This window comes from Oncorhynchus mykiss, chromosome 18 (genome assembly GCF_013265735.2).
Source record: "Oncorhynchus mykiss isolate Arlee chromosome 18, USDA_OmykA_1.1, whole genome shotgun sequence".
Lineage (NCBI taxonomy): Eukaryota > Metazoa > Chordata > Actinopteri > Salmoniformes > Salmonidae > Oncorhynchus > Oncorhynchus mykiss.
Window position 1 is genome coordinate 70,182,866 of NC_048582.1, and position 22,346 is coordinate 70,205,211.

Consider the following 22,346-nt stretch of genomic DNA (forward strand, 5'->3'; position numbering starts at 1 on the left):
TGCAGCCGAGGTGAGTAAGACATTTAAACGTGTTAACCCTCGCAAGGCTGCAGGCCCAGACGGCATCCCCAGCCGCGCCCTCAGAGCATGCGCAGACCAGCTGGCCGGTGTGTTTACGGACATATTCAATCAATCCCTATACCAGTCTGCTGTTCCCACATGCTTCAAGAGGTCCACCATTGTTCCTGTTCCCAAGAAAGCTAAGGTAACTGAGCTAAACGACTACCGCCCCGTAGCGCTCACTTCCGTCATCATGAAGTGCTTTAAGAGACTAGTCAAGGACCATATCACCTCCACCCTACCTGACACCCTAGACCCACTCCAATTTGCTTACCGCCCAAATAGGTCCACAGACGATGCAATCTCAACCACACTGCACACTGCCCTAACCCATCTGGACAAGAGGAATACCTATGTGAGAATGCTGTTCATTGACTACAGCTCGGCATTCAACACCATAGTACCCTCCAAGCTCGTCATCAAGCTCGAGACCCTGGGTCTCGACCCCGCCCTGTGCAACTGGGTACTGGACTTCCTGACGGGCCGCCCCCAGGTGGTGAGGGTAGGCAACAACCCCCGCTGATCCTCAACACTGGGGCCCCACAAGGGTGCGTTCTGAGCCCTCTCCTGTACTCCCTGTTCACCCACGACTGCGTGGCCACGCACGCCTCCAACTCAATCATCAAGTTTGCGGACGACACAACAGTGGTAGGCTTGATTACCAACAACGACGAGACGGCCTACAGGGAGGAGGTGAGGGCCCTCGGAGTGTGGTGTCAGGAAAATAACCTCACACTCAACGTCAACAAAACTAAGGAGATGATTGTGGACTTCAGGAAACAGCAGAGGGAACACCCCCCTATCCACATCGATGGAACAGTAGTGGAGAGGGTAGCAAGTTTTAAGTTCCTCGGCGAAACATCACGGACAAACTGAATTGGTCCACTCACACAGACAGCATTGTGAAGAAGGCGCAGCAGCGCCTCTTCAACCTCAGGAGGCTGAAGAAATTCGGCTTGTCACCAAAAGCACTCACAAACTTCTACAGATGCACAATCGAGAGCATCCTGGCGGGCTGTATCACCGCCTGGTACGGCAACTGCTCCGCCCTCAACCGTAAGGCTCTCCAGAGGGTAGTGAGGTCTGCACAACGCATCACCGGGGGCAAACTACCTGCCCTCCAGGACACCTACACCACCCGATGTTACAGGAAGGCCATAAAGATCATCAAGGACATCAACCACCCGAGCCACTGCCTGTTCACCTCGCTATCATCCAGAAGGCGAGGTCAGTACAGGTGCATCAAAGCTGGGACCGAGAGACTGAAAAACAGCTTCTATCTCAAGGCCATCAGACTGTTAAACAGCCACCACTAACATTGAGTGGCTGCTGCCAACACACTGACACTGACTCAACTCCAGCCACTTTAATAATGGGAATTGATGGGAAATGATGTAAATATATCACTAGCCACTTTAAACAATGCTACCTTATATAATGTTACTTACCCTACATTATTAATCTCATATGCATACGTATATACTGTACTCTATATCATCGACTGTATCCTTATGTAATACATGTATCACTAGCCACTTTAACTATGCCACTTTGTTTACATACTCATCTCATATGTATATACTGTACTCGATACCATCTACTGTATCTTGCCTATGCTGCTCTGTACCATCACTCATTCATATATCCTTATGTACATATTCTTTATCCCCTCACACTGTGTACAAGACAGTAGTTTTGGAATTGTTAGTTAGATTACTTGTTGGTTATTACTGCATGGCCGGAACTAGAAGCACAAGCATTTCGCTACACTCGCATTAACATCTGCAACCATGTGTATGTGACAAATAAAATTTGATTTGATTTGATTTAGTATATTCATATGAGATGAGTAATGCATAGACTAAGATACAGTAGAATATAATATAGTATGTTCATATGAGATGAGTAATGCAAGATACAGTATGTAAACGATATTAATTAATTATTAAACACATGTATGTGACAAATGCAATTTGATTTGATTCATTGTTAAGGTGTTTTTCTGTACATTCTACAGTGTTTTACTGTTGAAATTACAGAACAGTCTTAGTGTACAATTTCCATACACCATAGAGGGGTTTCTTTACCATGGTACAACAGTCTGAAGTCAAGAGGGGTTTCTTTACCATGGTGCAATCAATGGGTTCCCAAATACGAACGGAGGCATAGACCCCCCCCCCCCCCCCCCCACATCGCCATAAAATAACCGTCCCAAAACGAGTTCAACTACAGTATGTGAACAGAAAAGGTTTACACTCTTAGTGTGCAGGTGAAAGGTTAAGTGATTTACACTGAATGTGGCGGCCAGGTGAAACGCACGACTCGTTCATTCTGCAGAACAGCAATGCTTGCCTGTACACCTACAGGAGGTTGAGGATGGATGGCTTAGTGGTGAGTGTTACCTATATAATGCTGGTCAGATGGATGACAGACCAGATTTGCTTTTTGGGTCTACGGACACAACGTATGAACTTCTTCACACATTATAAACATACCTGGAAGCACAAGAGTCACTGCAACATGACAGGATATGGATTTGTAATGAAGCCCCAGGCCCCTGGTGTCCGGACTGGATAAATAATGCCCCGGGCCCCCGGTATCCTGTCAATGTACAAAGGGAAGCACAGCCGTGAGCTGCCCAGTGACACGAGCCTACCAGACGAGCTAAATCACTTCTATGCTTGCTTCGAGGCTAGCAACACTGAGACATGCATGAGAGCATCAGCTGTTCCGGACGACTGTGTGATCACGCTCTTGTGACGACCCTCCCGTCTGCCGTATTCTGTCTTTGTTCTTGTTTCCTTATTAGGATGCCGGTGGGCGGAGTTGGGAGGGTCGTCAGCTTCATGGGAAACACCTGGGCCCGGTGTGTCCCAGGATAAATAGACCTCTTCCATATTCATGGGAGAGACTCTCTCCATGCAGACACCTTTGTAGATTGTGTTGTGGTTCTTGGTGGCTCACTTACACTCACTTACACTACTGATTACTGATTAAGACAGACACCAATGTCAGGTTCAATAGCCTTGTTTGTGCATTGTACAAATCCCTACAACTGGAGTCCCGGGGAACAGTCCGGCTAGTCGATTACCTATCAACTAGACTCCGTAACATCATCCTCTTCAATAGAAAGTGCAAACATAAAGGCACAACATTAAGTTCTTAACAGTCAGATCATAACAATAGAAAAAGCATTACATTTTCTTTTTTACTTCGGTTGTCATCTTCCTTTTTTAATTGTAATTTAATTATTTAAGAAAAAAATATAGATTTTAATTAACCGAGGGCAAGTTACCAGTCCCTTGCTTACAGAGTAAGCTTGTCCGGTGGCTTGCACAGCCGACCCACCCGTGAGTAAGTATTGGCTCTGACAGGGGTAGGATTAGGGGCACGAGCTGGAGAGCTTGGTGAGGTAGAAGCCTCACCTTCAGTTGGCCCATGTCTCAATTCTGTGCCCCTTACCCTTAGGCCTGGACTGTGATCCAGCTCATCTAGATGAGTGTATGGCGTGTTCTGGTTTGTCTGCTCTGCTACACGCAGATCCACCCAATTGCGACGATAGAGGGAGCCACCAACATCCACCAGGTAAGAACGTGGTGCAACTCTCTGCAGGCATGTGCCCAGCCTCCAAAGTCCTGTGTGGTCTCCCGGCAGCGGTTTCATTCTTATCGTTTCACCCATCACCAGCTCTGGTAGGTCCCGAGCAGTCCGGTCGTAGAAGCACTTAGCGAGCTGCTTTCTGTGACGCAGTTTGTCCGTGATGCCAACCATGACGCAGGGCTCAAGTAGCTTGTTAGCTACGGGGATGGTAGTCTTCAGACGTCTGGACAGAAGGCGTTGTGCTGGGCTGCTGTCCATGTTTTCGGTGGGTGTGTTCCTCCACTGTAAGATCGCTTTCCATGGGTCGTTGCTGTCGCGCAAGGCCCTGCTTAACAGGTTTTTTGCAATCTTGACAGCTGATTCTGCCTTGCCATTTGCTTTTGGGTGTCTTGGAGAGGAGGTCACGTGGTCAAACTCCCATTCTGAGGTGAAACGCTTGAACTGTGCAGTGAATTGTGGGCCATTGTCCGTGATTACCTTGTCAGGCTGACCTTGCCTTGCAAACTGCGCCTTGCAGCGCTCTATGACCGTCTCTGCAGACAAGTCAGGGAGCAGTTCAATTTCCCAAAAGTCAGAGTAGTGATCCACGATGAGAAGATAGTCCTTTTGTCTGTGGCTGAATAAGTCCATGCTGACGATTTGCCAGGCCCTTGTGGGCAGTTCGTGTGACATCATGGTTTCCTTTTGCTGTTCATGAGCGTACTCGTTGCATGTGGTACAGTTGCTGACAAAGTCTTTAATTTCTGCTTGCATGTTTGGCCAGTATAATGTTTCACGAGCCTGGCGGTAGCATGCATCACCTCCAACGTGACTGGAGTGTATGCGGGTAAGTGTATGCGGGTATCTCTGGACGTAGTGATTTGGGAATAATGACCTTCTGACCTCTGAACAAGACGCCATTTTGCACGCTGATCTCATCTCGAAAGGTGTCTCCTCTTTCAGGTATGGCCAACCTGCGAGAGCCATGGACTTCAGTGACTGTAGGTGTTCGTCCTTGTCAGTGTGTTGCTTTATCTGGGCTAGGCGGTGATCTGTGACGTTTAAGTAGTCTGCCTGATTGATCTGTTGAACATCTTGTTGTTCCTGCTGTAGCGAACAGATGGCCTGCCACTGATAGACAGTGCCTCTGCCTGTACATTGTGTTGTTGCCCTGCTCAGTGTGTCGCTGATGTACATCTCTGGTCCTGGCTTGTAAATGACCTTCAGGCTGTAGTTTTGCAGAGTCAGGAGCATGCTTTGAAGCCTCTTGGGCGCGTTGAGGAGAGATTTACTGAATATGGCAATGAGTGGTTTGTGGTCAGTTTCAGCGATGACCAGGTCTCGCCCATATAAGTAGTGATGGAATCGCTGGCAGGAGAAGACGATGCTGAGGCACACTTTCTCAATTTGTGCATAGTTTTGTTCGGTGGGGGTGAGCGCTCTCGAGGCAAACGCAACGTGCTGGCCTTCCTGCATAAGGCAGCATCCAAGTCCCCTTTGGCTGGAGTCGCTCTGGATTGTGACAGGCTTCATGACGTCGTAGTAGCGCAACACTGGCATGGATGAAGCCAGAAATTTCATCTCCTGCACTGCGGCCTCGTGCTTGGGTAGCCAGTGCCATGCTGTGTCTTTGTCCAGCAACCGGTGCAGAGGCTCACAGATGGTGATAGGTGTGGCATGAACTTTGCAAGATAGTTTGCAAAGCCGATGAGACGCTGTACTCCTTTTGCATCAGAGGGGTTTGGCATGTCGGGGATCGCTCTGACCTTGTCTGGGTCCGGCTTCAGGCCTTTTGCATCAGACGGGTTTGGCATGTCGGGGATCACTCTGACCTTGTCTGGGTCCGGCGTCAGGCCTTTTGCATCAGACGGGTTTGGCATGTCGAGGATCGCTCTGACCTTGTCTGGGTCCGGCTTCAGGCCTTTTGCATCAGACAGGTTTGGCATGTCGAGGATCGCTCTGACCTTGTCTGGGTCCGGCTTCAGGCCTTTTGCATCAGACGGGTTTGGCATGTTGAGGATCGCTCTGACCTTGTCTGGGTCCGGCTTCAGGCCTTTGGCCGAGAGAATGTGGCCATGGAAATGGACGTCTTTCACCTTGAACTGCAGCTTCTTCAGGCCAAGAAGAAGCTTAACTGATCAGCAGCGCTCCATCAGTGCCAGGAACTTCACATCGTGGTCGCGTTCTGCTTCTTCGTCTGTGTCACCACAGCCTACGATAAGGACATCATCGGCGATGGGTTCAATGCCCTTGAGCCCAGCCAGTAACTCGAGCTGCTTTGCGTTGGTATATCTCAGGCACTACTGAGACACCAAATGGGAGCTTGAGCCAGCGTTTCCGACCCCAGGGGGTCCAGAAGGTAGTCATGAGGCTGCTTTCTTCATCCAGCTTGCATTGAAGGAATGCATCTCGGGCATCCACCAAGGTGAAAATCCTGGTCTTGGGAAGCTTATAGAGGACATCCTCCAGTGTTGGCATGATGTAGTGGGATCGTTTCAGTGCTTGGTTCAGATGCTTTGGGTCGATGCAGACCCTCAGCTTCTCTGTTTTTTTCACTATGACCATATTGCTGATCCAGTCAGTTGGTTCAGTCACAGATGTCATGTAGCCATCGGCCTCATACTTGTCCAGCTGGGCCTTCACAGCCACTTTCATTATGCAGGGCACATTGCGAGGAGCACACTGGACTGGAGTGATGCTCTCATCCACTTCAAAGTGTACCTCCCCAGGCACAGATTCAACGGGCATGTTGAATACATCGTCATATCTGCTGAGTAGTTGTTCTTTGGACAGGGGTCCATGCTGGACATGATCCACAATGTGCAGGTCATTTGGTACATTGAACTGCATCAGTCCCAGGCGTTCGCATGTAGAACCTGAGAGGAGAGGATGTTGACTGGTTTTTACAATCTCAAACTCCAGCTTGTGTTTGCGTCCCCGAATAACACATTCGGTCTCAAAGGTGCCCATAGAGCTCATTAGCTCTCCTGAGTACAGCTTTAGTCTAGTATCGCTGGGCAATAGATGTGTGTCAGGTGCCAGATTGATTTTGTCTTTGTAGCTCATTACGTTGCATGTAGCACCAGAATTCAGTTGACATTGTTGTTGCTTGTTGTGTAATCGTAGTGTCACAAACCATTTCTTCCCTCGAGTGTACAGCCCCAATGGATTCATGCATGTAAATGTCACTTTCACTTTTCAGCTCTGAACATTGAGTGACATCATCAACACAGTGAATCTTGCCCTCACTCACCCTTCTGTTGCTTTTGAGACACACTTTTGCAAAATTATTATTAGTTCCACAAGCTCTGCATGGTTTTCCGTAGGCAGGGCAGTGCTCTTTGCCACGTGTGTGTGTATTCCCACAGTATTTACATGCTACGGGGCTCTCTGTGTTCACCGTTCGTGGTGAATTGCTCTGCCTCGATTGGTTTAGTCTGAATGTCTGCCTAGCAACAGCGTGAACAGTATCAACGTCGGAGCGTGGGGTTTCGATTTCCATTGCTCTCATTCTCATGTCTGTGACTTCAGCAGTGCGGCACATTTCGATGGCAGTTACTAATGTTAAGTCTCTCTCTCTCAGTAGACGCCGGCGTGTATCCTCATTTGCAATTCCCAGCACTATTTTGTCACGAATCAATTCATCTTTCAATCCCCCGTATTCACAAGTGGCGGATTTCTCTCTCAAACGGGTTACAAAGTTGTGTACTGACTCACCCTCTTCCTGTTTACAGCTTCCGAAAACGAACCGCTCATAAATTACGTTTCTGGCGGGTTTGAAGTAATTCTCCAATGCATCCAATATTGCCTTTGCATCACACTGTTGTCGTGCTGTGAGGGTGAGATTGTGCCGGTAGATATGCCTGCATTCGCTGCCCATTAAACTCCTCAGAGTTGCCCTGGGGAACAGTCCGGCTAGTCGATTACCTATCAACTAGACTCCGTAACAACGTGTACCCTCAAAATTCATCACCAAGCTAAGGAACATGGGACTAAACACCTCCCTCTGAAACTTTATCCTGGATTTTCTGACAGGCCACCCCCAGGTGGTGAGGGTAGGTAGCAACACATCTGCCACGCTGATCCTCAACACTGGAGCTCCCCAGGGGTGCGTGCTCAGTCCCCTCTCGTACTCCCTTTTCACCCACGACTGCATGGCCAAGCACGACTCCAACACCATTATTAAGTTTATAGATGACAACAGTGGTACGCCTGATCACCGACAACGACGAGACAGCTTATAGGGAGGAGGTCAGAGACCTGGCTGGGTGGTGCCAGAATAACAACCTCTCCCTCAACGTAACCAAGACTAAGGAGATGATTGTGGACTACAGGAAAAGGAACACCGAGCACGTCCCCATTCTCATCGACGGGGCTGTAGTGAAGCAGGTTGAGAGCTTCAAATTCCTTGGTGTCCACATCAACAACAAACTGGATTGGTCCAAACACACCAAGACAGTCGTGAAGAGGGCACGACAAAGCCTATTCCGCCTCAGTAAACTAAAAAGATTTGGCATGGGTCCTCAGATCCTCAAAAGGCTCTACAGCTGCACCATCGAGAGCATCCTGACCCACTTACATCACTGCCTGGTACGGCATTTGCTCGGCCTCCGACTGCAAGGCACTTCAGAAGGTAGTGCATTCGGCCCAGTACATCACTGGTGCAAAGCTGCCTGCCATCCAGTACCTCTACACCAGCTGGTGTCAGAGGAAGGCCCTAAAAATTGTCAAAGACCCCAGCCACCCCAGTCATAGACTGTTCTCTCTACTACCGCATGGCAAGCGGTACCGGAGTGCCAAGTCTAGGACAAAAAGGCTTCTCAACAGTTTTTTCCCCCAAGCCATAAGACTCATGAACAGGTAACCAAATGGCTACCTGGGCTATTTGCATTGTGTGCCCCCCCAACCCATCTTTTACGCTGCTGCTTCTCTCTGTTTATCATACATGCATAGTCACTTTAACCATACATTCATGTACATACTATCTAAATTGGCCCGACCAAACAGTGCTCCCGCATATTAGCTAACCGGGCTATCTGCATTGTGTTTCACCACCCGCCAACCCCTCTTTTTACGCTTCTGCTACTCTCTGTTCATCATAGATGCATAGTCGCTTTAACAATACCTACATGTACATACTACCTCAATCAGCCTGACTAACCGGTGTCTGTTTCTAGCCTCGCTACTCTTTTTTCAAATGTCTTTTTATTGTTGTTTTATTTCTTTACTTACCTACACACACACACACACACACACACACACACACTTTTTTCACACTATTGGTTAGAGCCTGTAAGTAAGCATTTCACTGTAAGGTCTACCTACACCTGTTGTATTTGGCGCACGTGACAAATAAACTTTATTTTATTTTATTTGACAGGGGGCGCTGTGTTGAAGATACCTCGTTTCCATCTTGTTTCTCCCCAACCGTTGTAAAAAAATAGTTTGGAAGATAAATAAATGAATTTTTTAATGTCTACATTCGCGTTGCCAAATTTATTATATTACAGACAGCTTAATGCATACTTTTATAAATGATTTGATGAGTTAAACATAAAACATTATAAATGACTACAACAACAAAATAAATTAAATGCATGTACGTTTCTCCTTGAAACATTTTACTGAAATACTGTGGAATTCCATTCATTCCTGTGGAGGATTGCTCCTACTGGGGAGTACCAATATGGCCGACCGGTGGATTCAAGTCAAAACGTCTCACTGGCCAACACCTAAACAGCAATCCAGGGTTTACACATCATTGGGCAGACCACTATCTGTGCGCGTATCTACTTGACTCGCACTCTTGCGAAGAACAGTCAGAGACAGACGGGATCACAGCCATTCCTCAGATAGAGGCAGAGCTCAGTAGTCCTTCTGAACGACAGGGTAATAAAATAACCTGGACAATCCGTACTAGTATATCGTTGTTATACACTTCTACTTGACCTCTACAACCTGTTTTGGGACAGACGCCTCCGCCTGTCACCCACGCCTCCTCCCACCGCTGGGAGCCCGCCCACACCTCCTGGCCTCCCTCCACCTGGGTCCTGGAACTCCGCCGACCGACCGACCGACCGAACCCAGCTGCAGGCGAAGGAAGCACCACTATTCTATTCCTCGTTCGAACCGCAACCGATACAAAACCGGCAGGCGCGCGAGACGTATGAAAAGGCAAATCCGAACGTGTGGTCATTCATCTCTAATTCTAGACTACCCTATATCTATAAACGAAATTATCAACATTTTTAGAAGATAAAAAGGCTTTCAATTACAGAAAGCAGAACAGACAGAAGCGGTAGTTAATGTTTTGGAGCTTCGCATCATCTTGGTGTTTTCTCTAGCTGCGCTCAACTCGAACACCCGTTCAGTTTCGTTCCATCCAGAATTCTGTCCACTGAATGAAGAATCTTTGCCACCCTGCGGTTTTGCTGAAGCTCTGACTTTGGAGCCGTATTCAAAATAGTCTGGACGGAGAAACATTCGTCATTCTAACATATCGGCTTTGCTGGTGTGTTCTGAAGTTCTGACGGACGGTTCTGACTTTGGAGCCGTATTCTAATAGACTGGACGGAGAAACATTCGTCATTCTAACATATCGGTTTTACTGGTGTGTTCTGAAGTTCTGACGGACGGTTCTGACTTTGGAGCCGTATTCTAATAGACTGGACGGAGAAACATTCGTCGTTGTAACATATCGAGTGGACGAGTCAGAGACTGGCTGGAAATTATTATTTTGCCCTCAACACCGTAACGCATGGTGGGAGTTTCTGCCTCTTTTCAGTGTAAGTGCCATTTTTTTCCATTCATTCACTCTCTTCTTAGCTTGTCTTTTATTACGCTGTGTGTATGTGATTGTGGAGAGAAGTCACTAGATCATCTGGTGAGACTTGCTGTATCCCTGTTCCGTTACAGCCGTGGTGAATTGTATCGGATGCAACAAGGTGCTTGCTAAAGTAGGCAATGTCTCTTTATGAAAATACTTAGTACAAATATTTTCTTAATATGAGTAATATATTATTTGAAAATAATCTATGATCTAGCCTATGGAATTGCGGTTTATAATCACGCGCAACCGGGTAGGTTATTATTGGAACGAACGGCGCGTAAAATAGGCTACGGGAATATGATACGAAACAGAAATATAATAATCTAACATTGATTTAATCTACAGGTTATTATATTCTAGTTTTCATTTGACATGTTTATTAGATCTAGAGACAGAATCATAGAATATCATCCAAAACCTTGAAATGAAATAATTGTCTATGTCTCACGGTTCTTTCCGCGCGTAATGGGATCATACACATATTATTTGGTACCTTGACACCAGGCTGCATTTTCGTCGTCTAATGTTAGCGTCTATACTTACATGAAAATGATTTGAATGGAAATGTTATCTACTGTTCAGTCAGTGGTCCTATTCGTTCCGCCAGAGTCAAATTGCCTAGACTATATATCAATGTAGCCTGTATAGATATAATTGAGATAATTAATGGTTAAATAGCGCTTCATATTTGTCTAATGGATGTTTTACTTTAATTCACTTTGTTCAGCTATAATTTTCATTCATTCAAATACAGTACAAGTCAAAAGTTTGGACACACCTACTCAATCAAGGGTTTTTCTTTATTTTTTACTATTTTCTACATTGTAGAATAATAGTGAAGACATCAAAACTAAATACATTGAAACTATGAAATAACACATATGGAATCATGTAGTAACCAAAAAAGTGTTAAACAAATCAACATATATTTTATATTTAAGTTTCTTCAAAGTAGACACCCTTTGCCTTGATAACAGCTTTGCACACTCTTGGCATTCTCTCAACCACCTTCATGAGGTAGTCACCTGGAATGCATTTAAATTAACAGGTGTGCCTATGTGAATCTAGGCTACTGGGGTGATGGCTACTGGGTCTGCTGGGGTCTAGTCTGCTTGGGGTGATGGGGTCTAGCCTGCTGGGGTGATGGGGTCTAGTCTTCTGGGGTGATGGGGTCTAGTCTGCTGGAGTCTAGTCTGCTGGGGTGATGGGGTCTAGTCTGCTGGGTTGATAGGGTCTAGTCTGCTGGGGTGATGGGGTATAGCCTGTGGAGGTGATGGGGTCAAGGCTGTGGGGGTGATGGGGTCTAGGCTGCTGGGGTGATGGGTTCTAGGCTGCTGGGGTGATGGGTTCTAGGCTGCTGGGGTGATGGGGTCTAGTCTGCTTGGGGTGATGGGGTCTAGTCTGCTGGGGTGATGGGGTCTAGTCTGATGGGGTCTAGTCTGCTGGGGTGATGGGGTCTAGTCTGATGGGGTCTAGGCTGCTGGGGTGATGGGGTCTAGTCTGCTGGAGTCTAGTCTGCTGGGGTGATGGGGTATAGCCTTTGGAGGTGATGGGGTCAAGGCTGTGGGGGTGATGGGGTCTAGGCTGCTGGGGTGATGGGGTCTAGGCGGCTGGGGTGATGGGGTCTAGGCTGCTGGGGTGATGGGGTCTAGTCTAGTGGGGTGATGGGATAGGTCTGCTGGGGTCTAGTCTGCTGGGGTGATGGGGTCTAGCCTGCTGCGGTGATGGGGTCTAGTCTGATTGGTTCTAGGGTGCTGGGGTGATGGGATCTAGGCTGCTGGGGTGATGTGGTCTAGGCTGCTGGGGTGATGGGGTCTAGTCTGCTGGGGTAAAGGGGTCTAGGCTGTGTGGGTGACGGTGTCTATCCTGCTGGGGTGATGGGGTCTAGACTGCTGGGGTGATGGGGTCTAGTCTGCTGGGGTGATGGGGTCTAGTGTGCTGGGGTGATGGGGTCTAGTCTGCTGGGGTTATGGGTTCTAGTAAGCTGGGGTGATGGGGTCTAGTATGCTGGGGTGATGGGGTCTAGTCTGATTGGTTCTAGTCTGCTGGGGTGATGGGTTCTGGTATGCTGGGGTGATGGGTTCTAGTCTACTGGGATGATGGGGTCTAGTCTGCTGGGGTGATGGGGTCTAGTCTGCTGGGGTGATGGGTTCTAGTCTACTGGGGTGATGGGGTCTAGTCTGCTGGGGTGATGGGGTCTAGTCTTATGGGGTCTAGTCTGATGGGGTCTAGACTGCTGGGGTGATGGGGTCTAGTCTGCTGGGGGGATGGGGTCTAGTCTGCTGGGGTGATGGGGTCTAATAGGCTGGGATGATGGGGTCTAGTATGCTGGGGTGATGGCGTCTAGTGTGCTGGGGTGATGGGGTCTAGTCTGCTGGGGTGATGGGTCTAGTCTTCTGTGGTCTAGTCTGCTGGTTTGATGGGGTCTAGTCTGATGGGGTCTAGACTGCTGGGGTGATGGGGTCTAGGCTGCTGGGGTGATGGGGTCGAGTCTGCTGGGGTGATGGTGTCTAGTCTGCCTGGGTGATGGGGTCGAGTCTGCTGGGGTGATGGAGTCGAGTCTGCTGCGGTGATGGGGTCGAGTCTGATTGGGTGATGGGGTCTAGTCTGCTTGGGTGATGGGGTCTAGTCTGCTGGGGTGATGGGGTCTAGTCTGCTGGGGTCTAGTCTGCTGGGGTGGTGGGGTCTAGTCTGCTGTGGTCTAGTCTGCTGGGTTGATGGGGTCTAGTCTGATGGGGTCTAGGCTGCTGGGGTGATGGGGTCTACTCTGCTGGGGTGATGGGGTCTGGTCTGCTGGGGTGATGGGGTCTAGTCTGATGGGGTCTAGACTGCTCGGGTGATGGGGTCTAGTCTGCTGGGGTGATGGGGTCTAGGCTGCTGGGGTGATGGGGTCTAGTCTGCTGGGATGATGGGTTCTAGTCTGCCGGGGTGATGGGGTCTAGTCTGCTGGGGTGATGGGGTCTAGTCTTATGGGGTCTAGTCTGATGGGGTCTAGACTGCTGGGGTGATGGGGTCTAGTCTGCTGGGGGGATGGGGTCTAGTCTGCTGGGGTGATGGGGTCTAATAGGCTGGGATGATGGGGTCTAGTATGCTGGGGTGATGGCGTCTAGTATGCTGGGGTGATGGGGTCTAGTCTGCTGGGGTGATGGGGTCTAGTCTGATGGGGTCTAGACTACTGGGGTGATGGGGTCTAGGCTGCTGGGGTGATGGGGTCTAGTCTGCTGGGGTGATGGGGTCTAGTCTGCCTGGGTGATGGGTTCGAGTCTGCTGGGGTGATGGGGTCGAGTCTGCTGCGGTGATGGGGTCGAGTCTGATTGGGTGATGGGGTCCAGTCTGCTTGGGTGATGGGGTCTAGTCTGCTGGGGTGATGGGGTCTAGTCTGCTGGGGTCTAGTCTGCTGGGGTGGTGGGGTCTAGTCTGCTGTGGTCTAGTCTGCTGGGTTGATGGGGTCTAGTCTGATGGGGTCTAGGCTGCTGGGGTGATGGGGTCTAGTCTGCTGGGGTGATGGGGTCTAGTCTGATGGGGTCTAGACTGCTCGGGTGATGGGGTCTAGTCTGCTGGGGTGATGGGGTCTAGGCTGCTTGTGTGATGGGGTCTAGGCTGCTGGGGTGATGGGGTCTAGGCTGCTGGGGTGTTGGGGTCTAGTCTAGTGGGGTGATGGGGTAGGTCTGCTGGGATCTAGTCTGCTGGGGTGATAGGGTCTAATCTGCTGGGGTCTAGCCTGCTGGGGTGATGGGGTCTAGCCTGCTGCGGTGATGGGGTCTAGTCTGCTGGGGTGATGGGGTCTAGTCTGATGGGGTCTAGACTGCTGGGGTGATGGAGTCTAGTCTGTTGGGGTGATGGGGTCTAATCTGCTGGGGTGATGGGGTCTAGTCTGCTGTGGTCTAGTCTGCTGGGGTGATGGGGTCTAGTCTGCTGGGTTGATAGGGTCTAGTCTGCTGGGGTGATGGGGTATAGCCTGTGGAGGTGACGGTGTCTATTCTGCTGGGTTGATGGGGTCTAGTGTGCTTGAGTGATGGGGTCTAGTCTGCTTTGGTGACGGTGTCTATTCTGCTGGGGTGATGGGTCTAGTCTGCTGTGGTTTAGTTTGCTGGGTTGATGGGGTCTAGTCTGATGGGGTCTAGACTGCTGGGGTGATGGTGTCTAGTCTGCTGGGGTCTAGGCTGCTGGGGTGATGGTGTCTAGTCTGCTCGGGTGATGGGGTCTAGTCTGCTGGGGTGATGGGGTCTAGTATGCTGGGGTTATGGGGTCTTTTATGCTGGGGTGATGGGGTCTAGTATGCTGGGGTGATGGGGTCTAGTCTGATTGGGTCTAGGGTGCTGGGGTGATGGGGTCTAGTCTGCTGGGGTGATGGGATCTAGGCTGCTGGGGTGATGTGGTCTAGGCTGCTGGGGTGATGGGGTCTAGTCTGCTGGGGTAAAGGGGTCTAGGCTGCTGGGGTGAGGTTGTCTAGTCTGCTGGGATGATGGGCTCTAGTCTGCTTGGGGTGATGGGGTCTAGTCTGCTTGGGGTGATGGGGTCTAGTCTGCTGGGGTGATGGGGTCTAGTCTTCTGGGGTGATGGGGTCTAGTCTGCTGGGGCGATGGGGTATAGCCTGTGGAGGTGATGGGGTCAAGGCTGTGGGGGTGATGGGGTCTAGGCTGCTGGGGTGATAGGGTCTAGTCTGCTGGGGTGATGGGGTATAGCCTGTGGAGGTGATGGGGTCAAGGCTGTGGGGGTGATGGGGTCTAGGCTGCTGGGGTGATGGGGTCTAGTCTGCTGGGTTGATAGGGTCTAGTCTGCTGGGGTGATGGGGTATAGCCTGTGGAGGTGATGGGGTCAAGGCTGTGGGGGTGATGGGGTCTAGGTTGCTGGGGTGATGGGGTCTACGCTACTGGGGTGATGGGGTCTAGGCTGCTGGGGTGATGGGGTCTAGTCTAGTGGGGTGATGGGGTAGGTCTGCTGGGGTCTAGTCTGCTGGGTTCTAGTCTGCTGGGGTGGTGGGTCTAGTCTGTTGTGGTCTAGTCTGCTGGGTTGATGGGGTCTAGTCTGATGGGGTCTAGGCTGCTGGGGTGATGGGGTCTAGTCTGCTGGGGTGATGGGGTCTAGTCTGATGGGGTCTAGACTGCTCGGGTGATGGGGTCTAGTCTGCTGGGGTGATGGGGTCTAGGCTGCTGGGGTGATGGGGTCTAGTCTGCTGGGATGATGGGTTCTAGTTTACTGGGGTAATGGGGTCTAGTCTGCTGGGGTGATGGGGTCTAGTCTTATGGGGTCTAGTCTGATGGGGTCTAGACTGCTGGGGTGATGGGGTCTAGTCTGCTGGGGGGATGGGGTCTAGTCTGCTGGGGTGATGTGGTCTAATAGGCTGGGATGATGGGGTCTAGTATGCTGGGGTGATGGCGTCCAGTATGCTGGGGTGATGGGGTCTAGTCTGCTGGGGTGATGGGTCTAGTCTTCTGTGGTCTAGTCTGCTGGGTTGATGGGGTCTAGTCTGCTGGGGTCTAGTCTGCTGGGGTGGTGGGTCTAGTCTGCTGTGGTCTAGTCTGCTGGGTTGATGGGGTCTAGTCTGATGGGGTCTAGGCTGCTGGGGTGATGGGGTCTAGTCTGCTGGGGTGATGGGGTCTAGTCTGCTGGGGTGATGGGGTCTAGTCTGATGGGGTCTAGGCTGCTGGGGTGATGGGGTCTAGTCTGCTGGGGTGATGGGTTCTAGTCTACTGGGGTTATGGGGTCTAGTCTGCTGGGGTGATGGGGTCTAAAAGGCTGGGATGATGGGGTCTAGTATGCTGGGGTGATGGCTTCTAGTCTGCTGGGGGGATGGGGTCTAGTCTGCTGTGGTGATGGGGTCTAATAGGCTTGGATGATGTGGTCTAGTATGCTGGGGTGATGGCGTCTAGTATGCTGGGGTGATGGGGTCTAGTCTGCTGGGGTGATGGGTCTAGTCTTCTGTGGTCTAGACTGCTGGGGTGATGGGGTCTAATAGGCTGGGATGATGGGGTCTAGTATGCTGGGGTGATGGGGTCGAGTCTGCGGTGGTGATGGGGGCTAGTCTGCTGGGGTGATGGGGTCTAGTCTGCTGGGGTGATGGGGTCTAGTCTGCTGGGGTAATGGGGTCTAGTCTGCTTGGGTGACGGTGTCTATTCTGCTGGGTTGATGGGGTCTAGTGTGCTTGAGTGATGGGGTCTAGTCTGCTTGGGTGACGGTGTCTATTCTGCTGGGGTGATGGGTCTAGTCTGCTGTGGTTTAGTCTGCTGGGTTGATGGGGTCTAGTCTGATGGGGTCTAGACTGCTGGGGTGATGGTGTCTAGTCTGCTGGGGTCTAGTCTGCTGGGTTGATGGGGTCTAGTCTGATGGGGTCTAAGCTGCTGGGGTGATGGGGTCTAGGCTGCTGGGGCGATGGGTCTAGTCTGCTTGGGTGATGGGGTCTAGTATGCTGGGATGATGGGGTCTAGTCTGATTGGGTCTAGGGTGCCGGGGTGATGGGGTCTAGTCTGCTGGGGTGATGGGATCTAGGCTGCTGGGGTGATGTGGTCTAGGCTGCTGGGGTGATGGCGTCTAGTCTGCTTGGGTAAAGGGGTCTAGGCTGCTGGGGTGATGGTGTCTAGTCTGCTGGGATAATGGGCTCTAGTCTGCTTGGGGTGATGGGGTCTAGTCTGCTGGGGTGATGGGGTCTAGTCTTCTGGGATGATGGGGTCTAGTCTGCTGGGGTATAGCCTGTGGAGGTGATGGGTCAAGGCTGTGGGGGTGATGGGGTCTAGGCTGCTGGGGTGATAGGGTCTAGTCTGCTGGGGTGATGGGGTATAGCCTGTGGAGGTGATGGGGTCAAGGCTGTGGGGGTAATGGGGTCTAGGCTGCTGGGGTGATGGGGTCTAGTCTGCTGGGTTGATAGGGTCTAGTCTTCTGGGGTGATGGGGTATAGCCTGTGGAGGTGATGGGGTTAAGGCTGTGGGGGTGATGGGGTCTAGGCTGCTGGGGTGATGGGGTCTAGTCTAGTAGGGTGATGGGGTAGGTCTGCTGGGGTCTAGTCTGCTGTGGTGATAGGGTCTGATCTGTTGGGGTCTAGCCTGCTGGGGTGATGGGGTCTAGCCTGCTGCGGTGATGGGGTCTAGTCTGCTGGGGTGATGGTGTGTAGTCTGCTGGAGTGATGGGGTCTAGTCTGCTGGGGTGATGGCGTCTAGTCTGCTGGGGTGATGGGGTCTAGTCTGCTGGGGTCTAGTCTGCTGGGGTGGTGGGGTCTAGTCTGCTGTGGTCTAGTCTGCTGGGTTGATGGGGTCTAGTCTGATGGGGTCTAGGCTGCTGCGGTGATGGGGTCTAGTCTGCTGGGGTGATGGGGTCTAGTGTGGTGTGGTCTAGTCTGCTGGGGTGATGGGGTCTAGTCTGCTGGGTTGATAGGGTCTAGTCTGCTGGGGTGATGGGGTATAGCCTTTTGGAGGTGATTAGGTCAAGGCTGTGGGGGTGATGGGGTCTAGGCTGCTGGGGTGATGGGGTCTAGTCTGCTGGGGTGATGGGATCTAGGCTGCTGGGGTGATGTGGTCTAGGCTGCTGGGGTGATGGGGTCTAGTCTGCTGGGGTAAAGGGGTCTAATCTGCTGGGGTGATGGGGTCAAGTCTGCTGGGGTGAAGGGGTCGAGTCTGCGGGGGTGATGGGGTCTGGTATGCTGGGGTGACAGTGTCTAGTCTGCTTGGGAAATGGGGTCTAGTCTGCTTGGATGACGGTGTCTATTCTGCTGGGTTGATGGGGTCTAGTCTGCTGGGGTGATGGGGTCTAGACTGCTGGGGTGATGGGGTCTAGTCTGCTGGGGTGATGGGGTCTAGTCTGCTGGGGTGATGGGGTCTAGTCTGCTGGGGTTATGGGTTCTAGTATGCTGGGGTGATGGGGTCTAGTATGCTGGGGTGATGGGGTCTAGTCTGATTTGGTTCTAGGGTGCTTGGGTGATGGGGTCTAGTCTGCTGGGGTGATGGAATCTAGGCTGCTGGGGTGATGTGGTCTAGGCTGCTGGGGTGATAGTGTCTAGTCTGCTGGGGTAAAGGGGTCTAGGCTGTGTGGGTGATGGTGTCTAGTCTGCTGGGATGATGGGCTCTAGTCTGATGGGGTCTAGACTGCTGGGGTGATAGGGTCTAGGCTGCTGGGGTGATGGGGTCTAGGCTGCTGGGGTGATGGGGTCTAGTCTGCTGGGGTGATGGGTTCTAGTATGCTGGGGTGATGGGGTCTAGTATGCTGGGGTGATGCGGTCTAGTCTGATTGGTTCTAGGGTGCTGGGGTGATGGGGTCTAGTCTGCTGGGGTGATGGGATCTAGGCTGCTGGGGTGATGTGGTCTAGGCTGCTGGGGTGATGGGGTCTAGTCTGCTGGGGTAAAGGGGTCTAGGCTGTGTGGGTGATGGTGTCTAGTCTGCGGGGATGATGGGCAAAGGTCTGCTTGGTTATGGGTTCTGGTCTGCTGGGGTGATGGGTTCTGGTATGCTGGGGTGATGGGTTCTAGTCTACAGGGGTGATGGGGTCTAGTCTGCTGGGGTGATGTGGTCTAGTCTGCTGGGGTGATGGGGTCTAGTCTGATGGGGTCTAGACTGCTGGGGTGATGGGGTCTAGTCTGATGGGGTCTAGACTGCTGGGGTGATGGAGTCTAGTCTGCTGGGGGGATGGGGTCTTGTCTGCTGGGGTGATGGGGTCTAATAGGCTGGGATGATGGGGTGTAGTATGCTGGGGTGATGGTGTCTAGTATGCTGGGGTGATGGGGTCTAGTCTGCTGGGGTAATGGTGTCTAGTCTGATTGGGTGATGGGGTCTAATAGGCTGGGATGATGGGGTCTAGGGTGCTGGGTTGATGGGTTCTAGTCTGCTAGGGTGATGGGGTCTAGTCTGCTGGGGTGATGGGGTCTAGTCTGCTGGGGTGATGGGGTCTAGGCTGCTGGGTTGATAGGGTCTAGTCTGCTGGGATGATGGGGTATAGTCTACTGGGGTGATGGGGTATAGTCTGCTGGGTTGATGGGGTATAGTTTGCTGGGTTGATAGGGTTTAGTCTGCTGGGTTGATAGGGTCTAGTCTACTGGGTTGATAGGGTCTAGTCTGCTGGGTTGATAGGGTCTAGTCTGCTGGGATGATGGGGTCTAGTCTGCTGGGGTGATGGGGTATTGCCTGTGGGCGTGATGGGGTCAAGGCTGTGGGGGTGATTGGGTCTAGGCTGCTGGGGTGATGGGGTCTAGGCTGCTGGGGTGATGGGATCTAGGCTACTGGGGTGATGGGGTCGAGTCTGCTGGGGTAAAGGGGTCGAGTCTGCGGGGTGATGGGGTCTGGTAGGCTGGGATGATGGGGTCTAGTCTGATGGGTGATGGGGTCTAGTCTGCTGGGGTGATGGGGTCTAGTCTGCTGGGAGGATGGGGTCTAGTCTGCTGGGGTGATGGGGTCTAGTATGCTGGGATGATCAGCTCTAGTCTGCTGAGGTGATGGGATCTAGTATGCTGGGGTGATGGGGTCTAGTCTGCTGGGAGGATGGGGTCTAGTCTGCTGGGGTGATGGGGTCTAGTATGCTGGGATGATCAGCTCTAGTCTGCTGGGGTGATGGGATCTAGTATGCTGGGGTTATGGGGTCTAGTCTGCTGGGAGGATGGGGTCTAGTCTGATGGGTGATGGGGTCTAGTCTGCTGGGGTGATGGGGTCTAGTCTGCTGGGGTGATGGGGTCTAGTCTGCCGGGGTGAAGGGGTCTAGTATGCTGGGGTGATGGGGTCTAGTCTGCTGGGGTGATGGGGTCTAGTCTGCTGGGGTCTAGTCTGCTGAGGTGATGGGTTCTATTATGCTGGGGTGATGGGGTATAGTCTGCTGGGGTGATGGGGTCTAGTCTGCTGTGGCATTTGGGTCTAGTCTGCCGGGGTGATGGGGTCTAGTCTGCTGGGGTGATGGGGTCTAGTCTTATTGGGTCTAGTCTGATGGGGTCTAGACTGCTGGGGTGATGGGGTCTAGACTGCTGGGGTCATGGGGTCTATTCTGCTGGGGGGATGGGGTCTATTCTGCTGGGGTGATGGGGTCTAGTCTGCCGGGGTGATGGGGTCTAGTATGCTGGGGTAATGGGGTCTAGTCTGCCGGGGGGATGGGGTCTAGTCTGCCTGGTTGATGGGGTCTAGTATGCTGAGGTTATGGGGTCTAGTATGCTGGGGTTATGGGGTCTAGTCTGCTGGGTTGATGGGGTCTAGTCTGCTGTGGTGATGGGGTCTAGTAGGCTGGGATGATGGGGTCTAATATGCTGGGGTGATGGGGTCTAGTATGCTTGGGTGATGGGGTCTTATATGCTGGGTTGATGGGGTCTAGTCTGATTGGGTCTAGGGTGCTGGGGTGATGGGATATAGTCAGCTGGGGTGATGGGATCTAGGCTCCTGGGTGATGTGGTCTAGGCTGCTGGGGTGATGGGGTCTAGTCTGCTGGGGTGATGGGGTCTAGGCTGCTGGGGTGATGGTGTCTAGTCTGCTGGGATGATGGACTCTAGTCTGCTGGGGTGATGGGTTCTAGTCTGCTGGGGTGATGGGTTCTAGTGTGCTGGGGTGATGGGGTCTAGTCTACTGGGGTGATGGGGTCTAGTCTGCTGGGGTGATGGGGTCTAGTCTGCTGGGGTGATGGGGTCTAGTCTGCTGGGGTGATGGGGTCTAGTCTGCTGGGGTGATGGGGTCTAGTCTGATGTGTTCTAGACTGCTGGGGTGATGGGGTCTATTCTGTCGGGGGGATGGGGTCTAGTCTGCTGGGGTGATGGGGTCTAATAGGCTGGGATGATGGGGTCTAGTATGCTGCGGTGATTGGGTCTAGTATGCTGGGGTGATGGGGTCTAGTATGCTGGGGTGATGGGGTCTAGTAGGCTGGGGTGATGAGGTCTAGTATGCTGGGGTGATGGGGTCTGGTATGCTGGGGTGACAGTGTCTAGTCTGCTTGTGATGGGGTCTAGTCTGCTTGGGTGACGGTGTCTATTCTGCTGGGGTAATGGGTCTAGTCTGCTGTGGTCTAGTCGGCTGTGTTGATGGGGTATAGTCTGATGGGGTCTAGACTGCTGGGGTTATGGGGTCTAGTCTGCTGGGGTGATGGGGTCTAGTCTGCTGGGGTGATGGGGTCTAGTCTGCTGGGGTGATGGGGTCTAGTAGGCTGGGATGATGGGGTCTAGTATTCTGGGGTGATGGGGTCTAGTCTGCTGGGGTGATGGGGTCTAGTAGGCTGGGATGATGGGGTCTAGTATGCTGGGGTGATGGGGTCTAGTATGCTGGGGTGATGGGGTCTAGTAGGCTGGGGTGATGAGGTCTAGTATGCTGGGGTGATGGGGTCTGATATGCTGGGGTGACAGTGTCTAGTCTGCTTGTGATGGGGTCTAGTCTGCTTGGGTGACGCTGTCTATTCTGCTGGGGTAATGGGTCTAGTCTGCTGTGGTCTAGTCTGCTGTGTTGATGGGGTCTAGTCTGATGGAGTCTAGACTGCTGGGGTTATGGGGTCTAGTCTGCTGGGGTGATGGGGTCTAGTCTGCTGGGGTGATGGGGTCTAGTCTGCTGGGGTGATGGGGTCTAGTAGGCTGGGATGATGGGGTCTAGTATGCTGGGGTGATGGGGTCTAGTCTGCTGGGGTGATGGGGTCTAGTAGGCTGGGATGATGGGGTCTAGTATGCTGGGGTGATGGGGTCTAGTATGCTGGGGTGATGGGGTCTAGTATTCTGGGGTGTTGGGGTCTAATCTGATTTGGTGTAGTCTGCTGGGGTGATGGGGTCTAGTCTTCTGTGGTGATGGGGTCTTGGCTGCTGGGAGGATAGGGTCTAGTGTGCTGGGGTGATGGGGTCTAGTCTGCTGGGGTGATGGGGTCTAGGCTGCTGGGAGGATGTGGTCTAGTATGCTGGGGTGATGGGGTCTAGTCTGCTGGGGTGATGGGGTCTAGTCTGCTGGG

General features: G+C 52.0%; 1 protein-coding gene across 1 annotated transcript in view; it reads left to right on the plus strand.

Moving 5' to 3' along the window:
- Positions 1–9,395: 9,395 nt before the first annotated feature.
- The window catches only part of LOC110519153 (protein CBFA2T1-like), a 193,325-nt gene continuing 180,374 nt past the window's right edge, over positions 9,396–22,346 (plus strand). Inside the window, exon 1 of the mRNA XM_036953638.1 lies at positions 9,396–10,424. Coding sequence (XP_036809533.1) covers positions 10,397–10,424 — 28 coding nt within the window. The 5' untranslated portion in view covers positions 9,396–10,396. The remainder of the gene's footprint in view (positions 10,425–22,346) is intronic.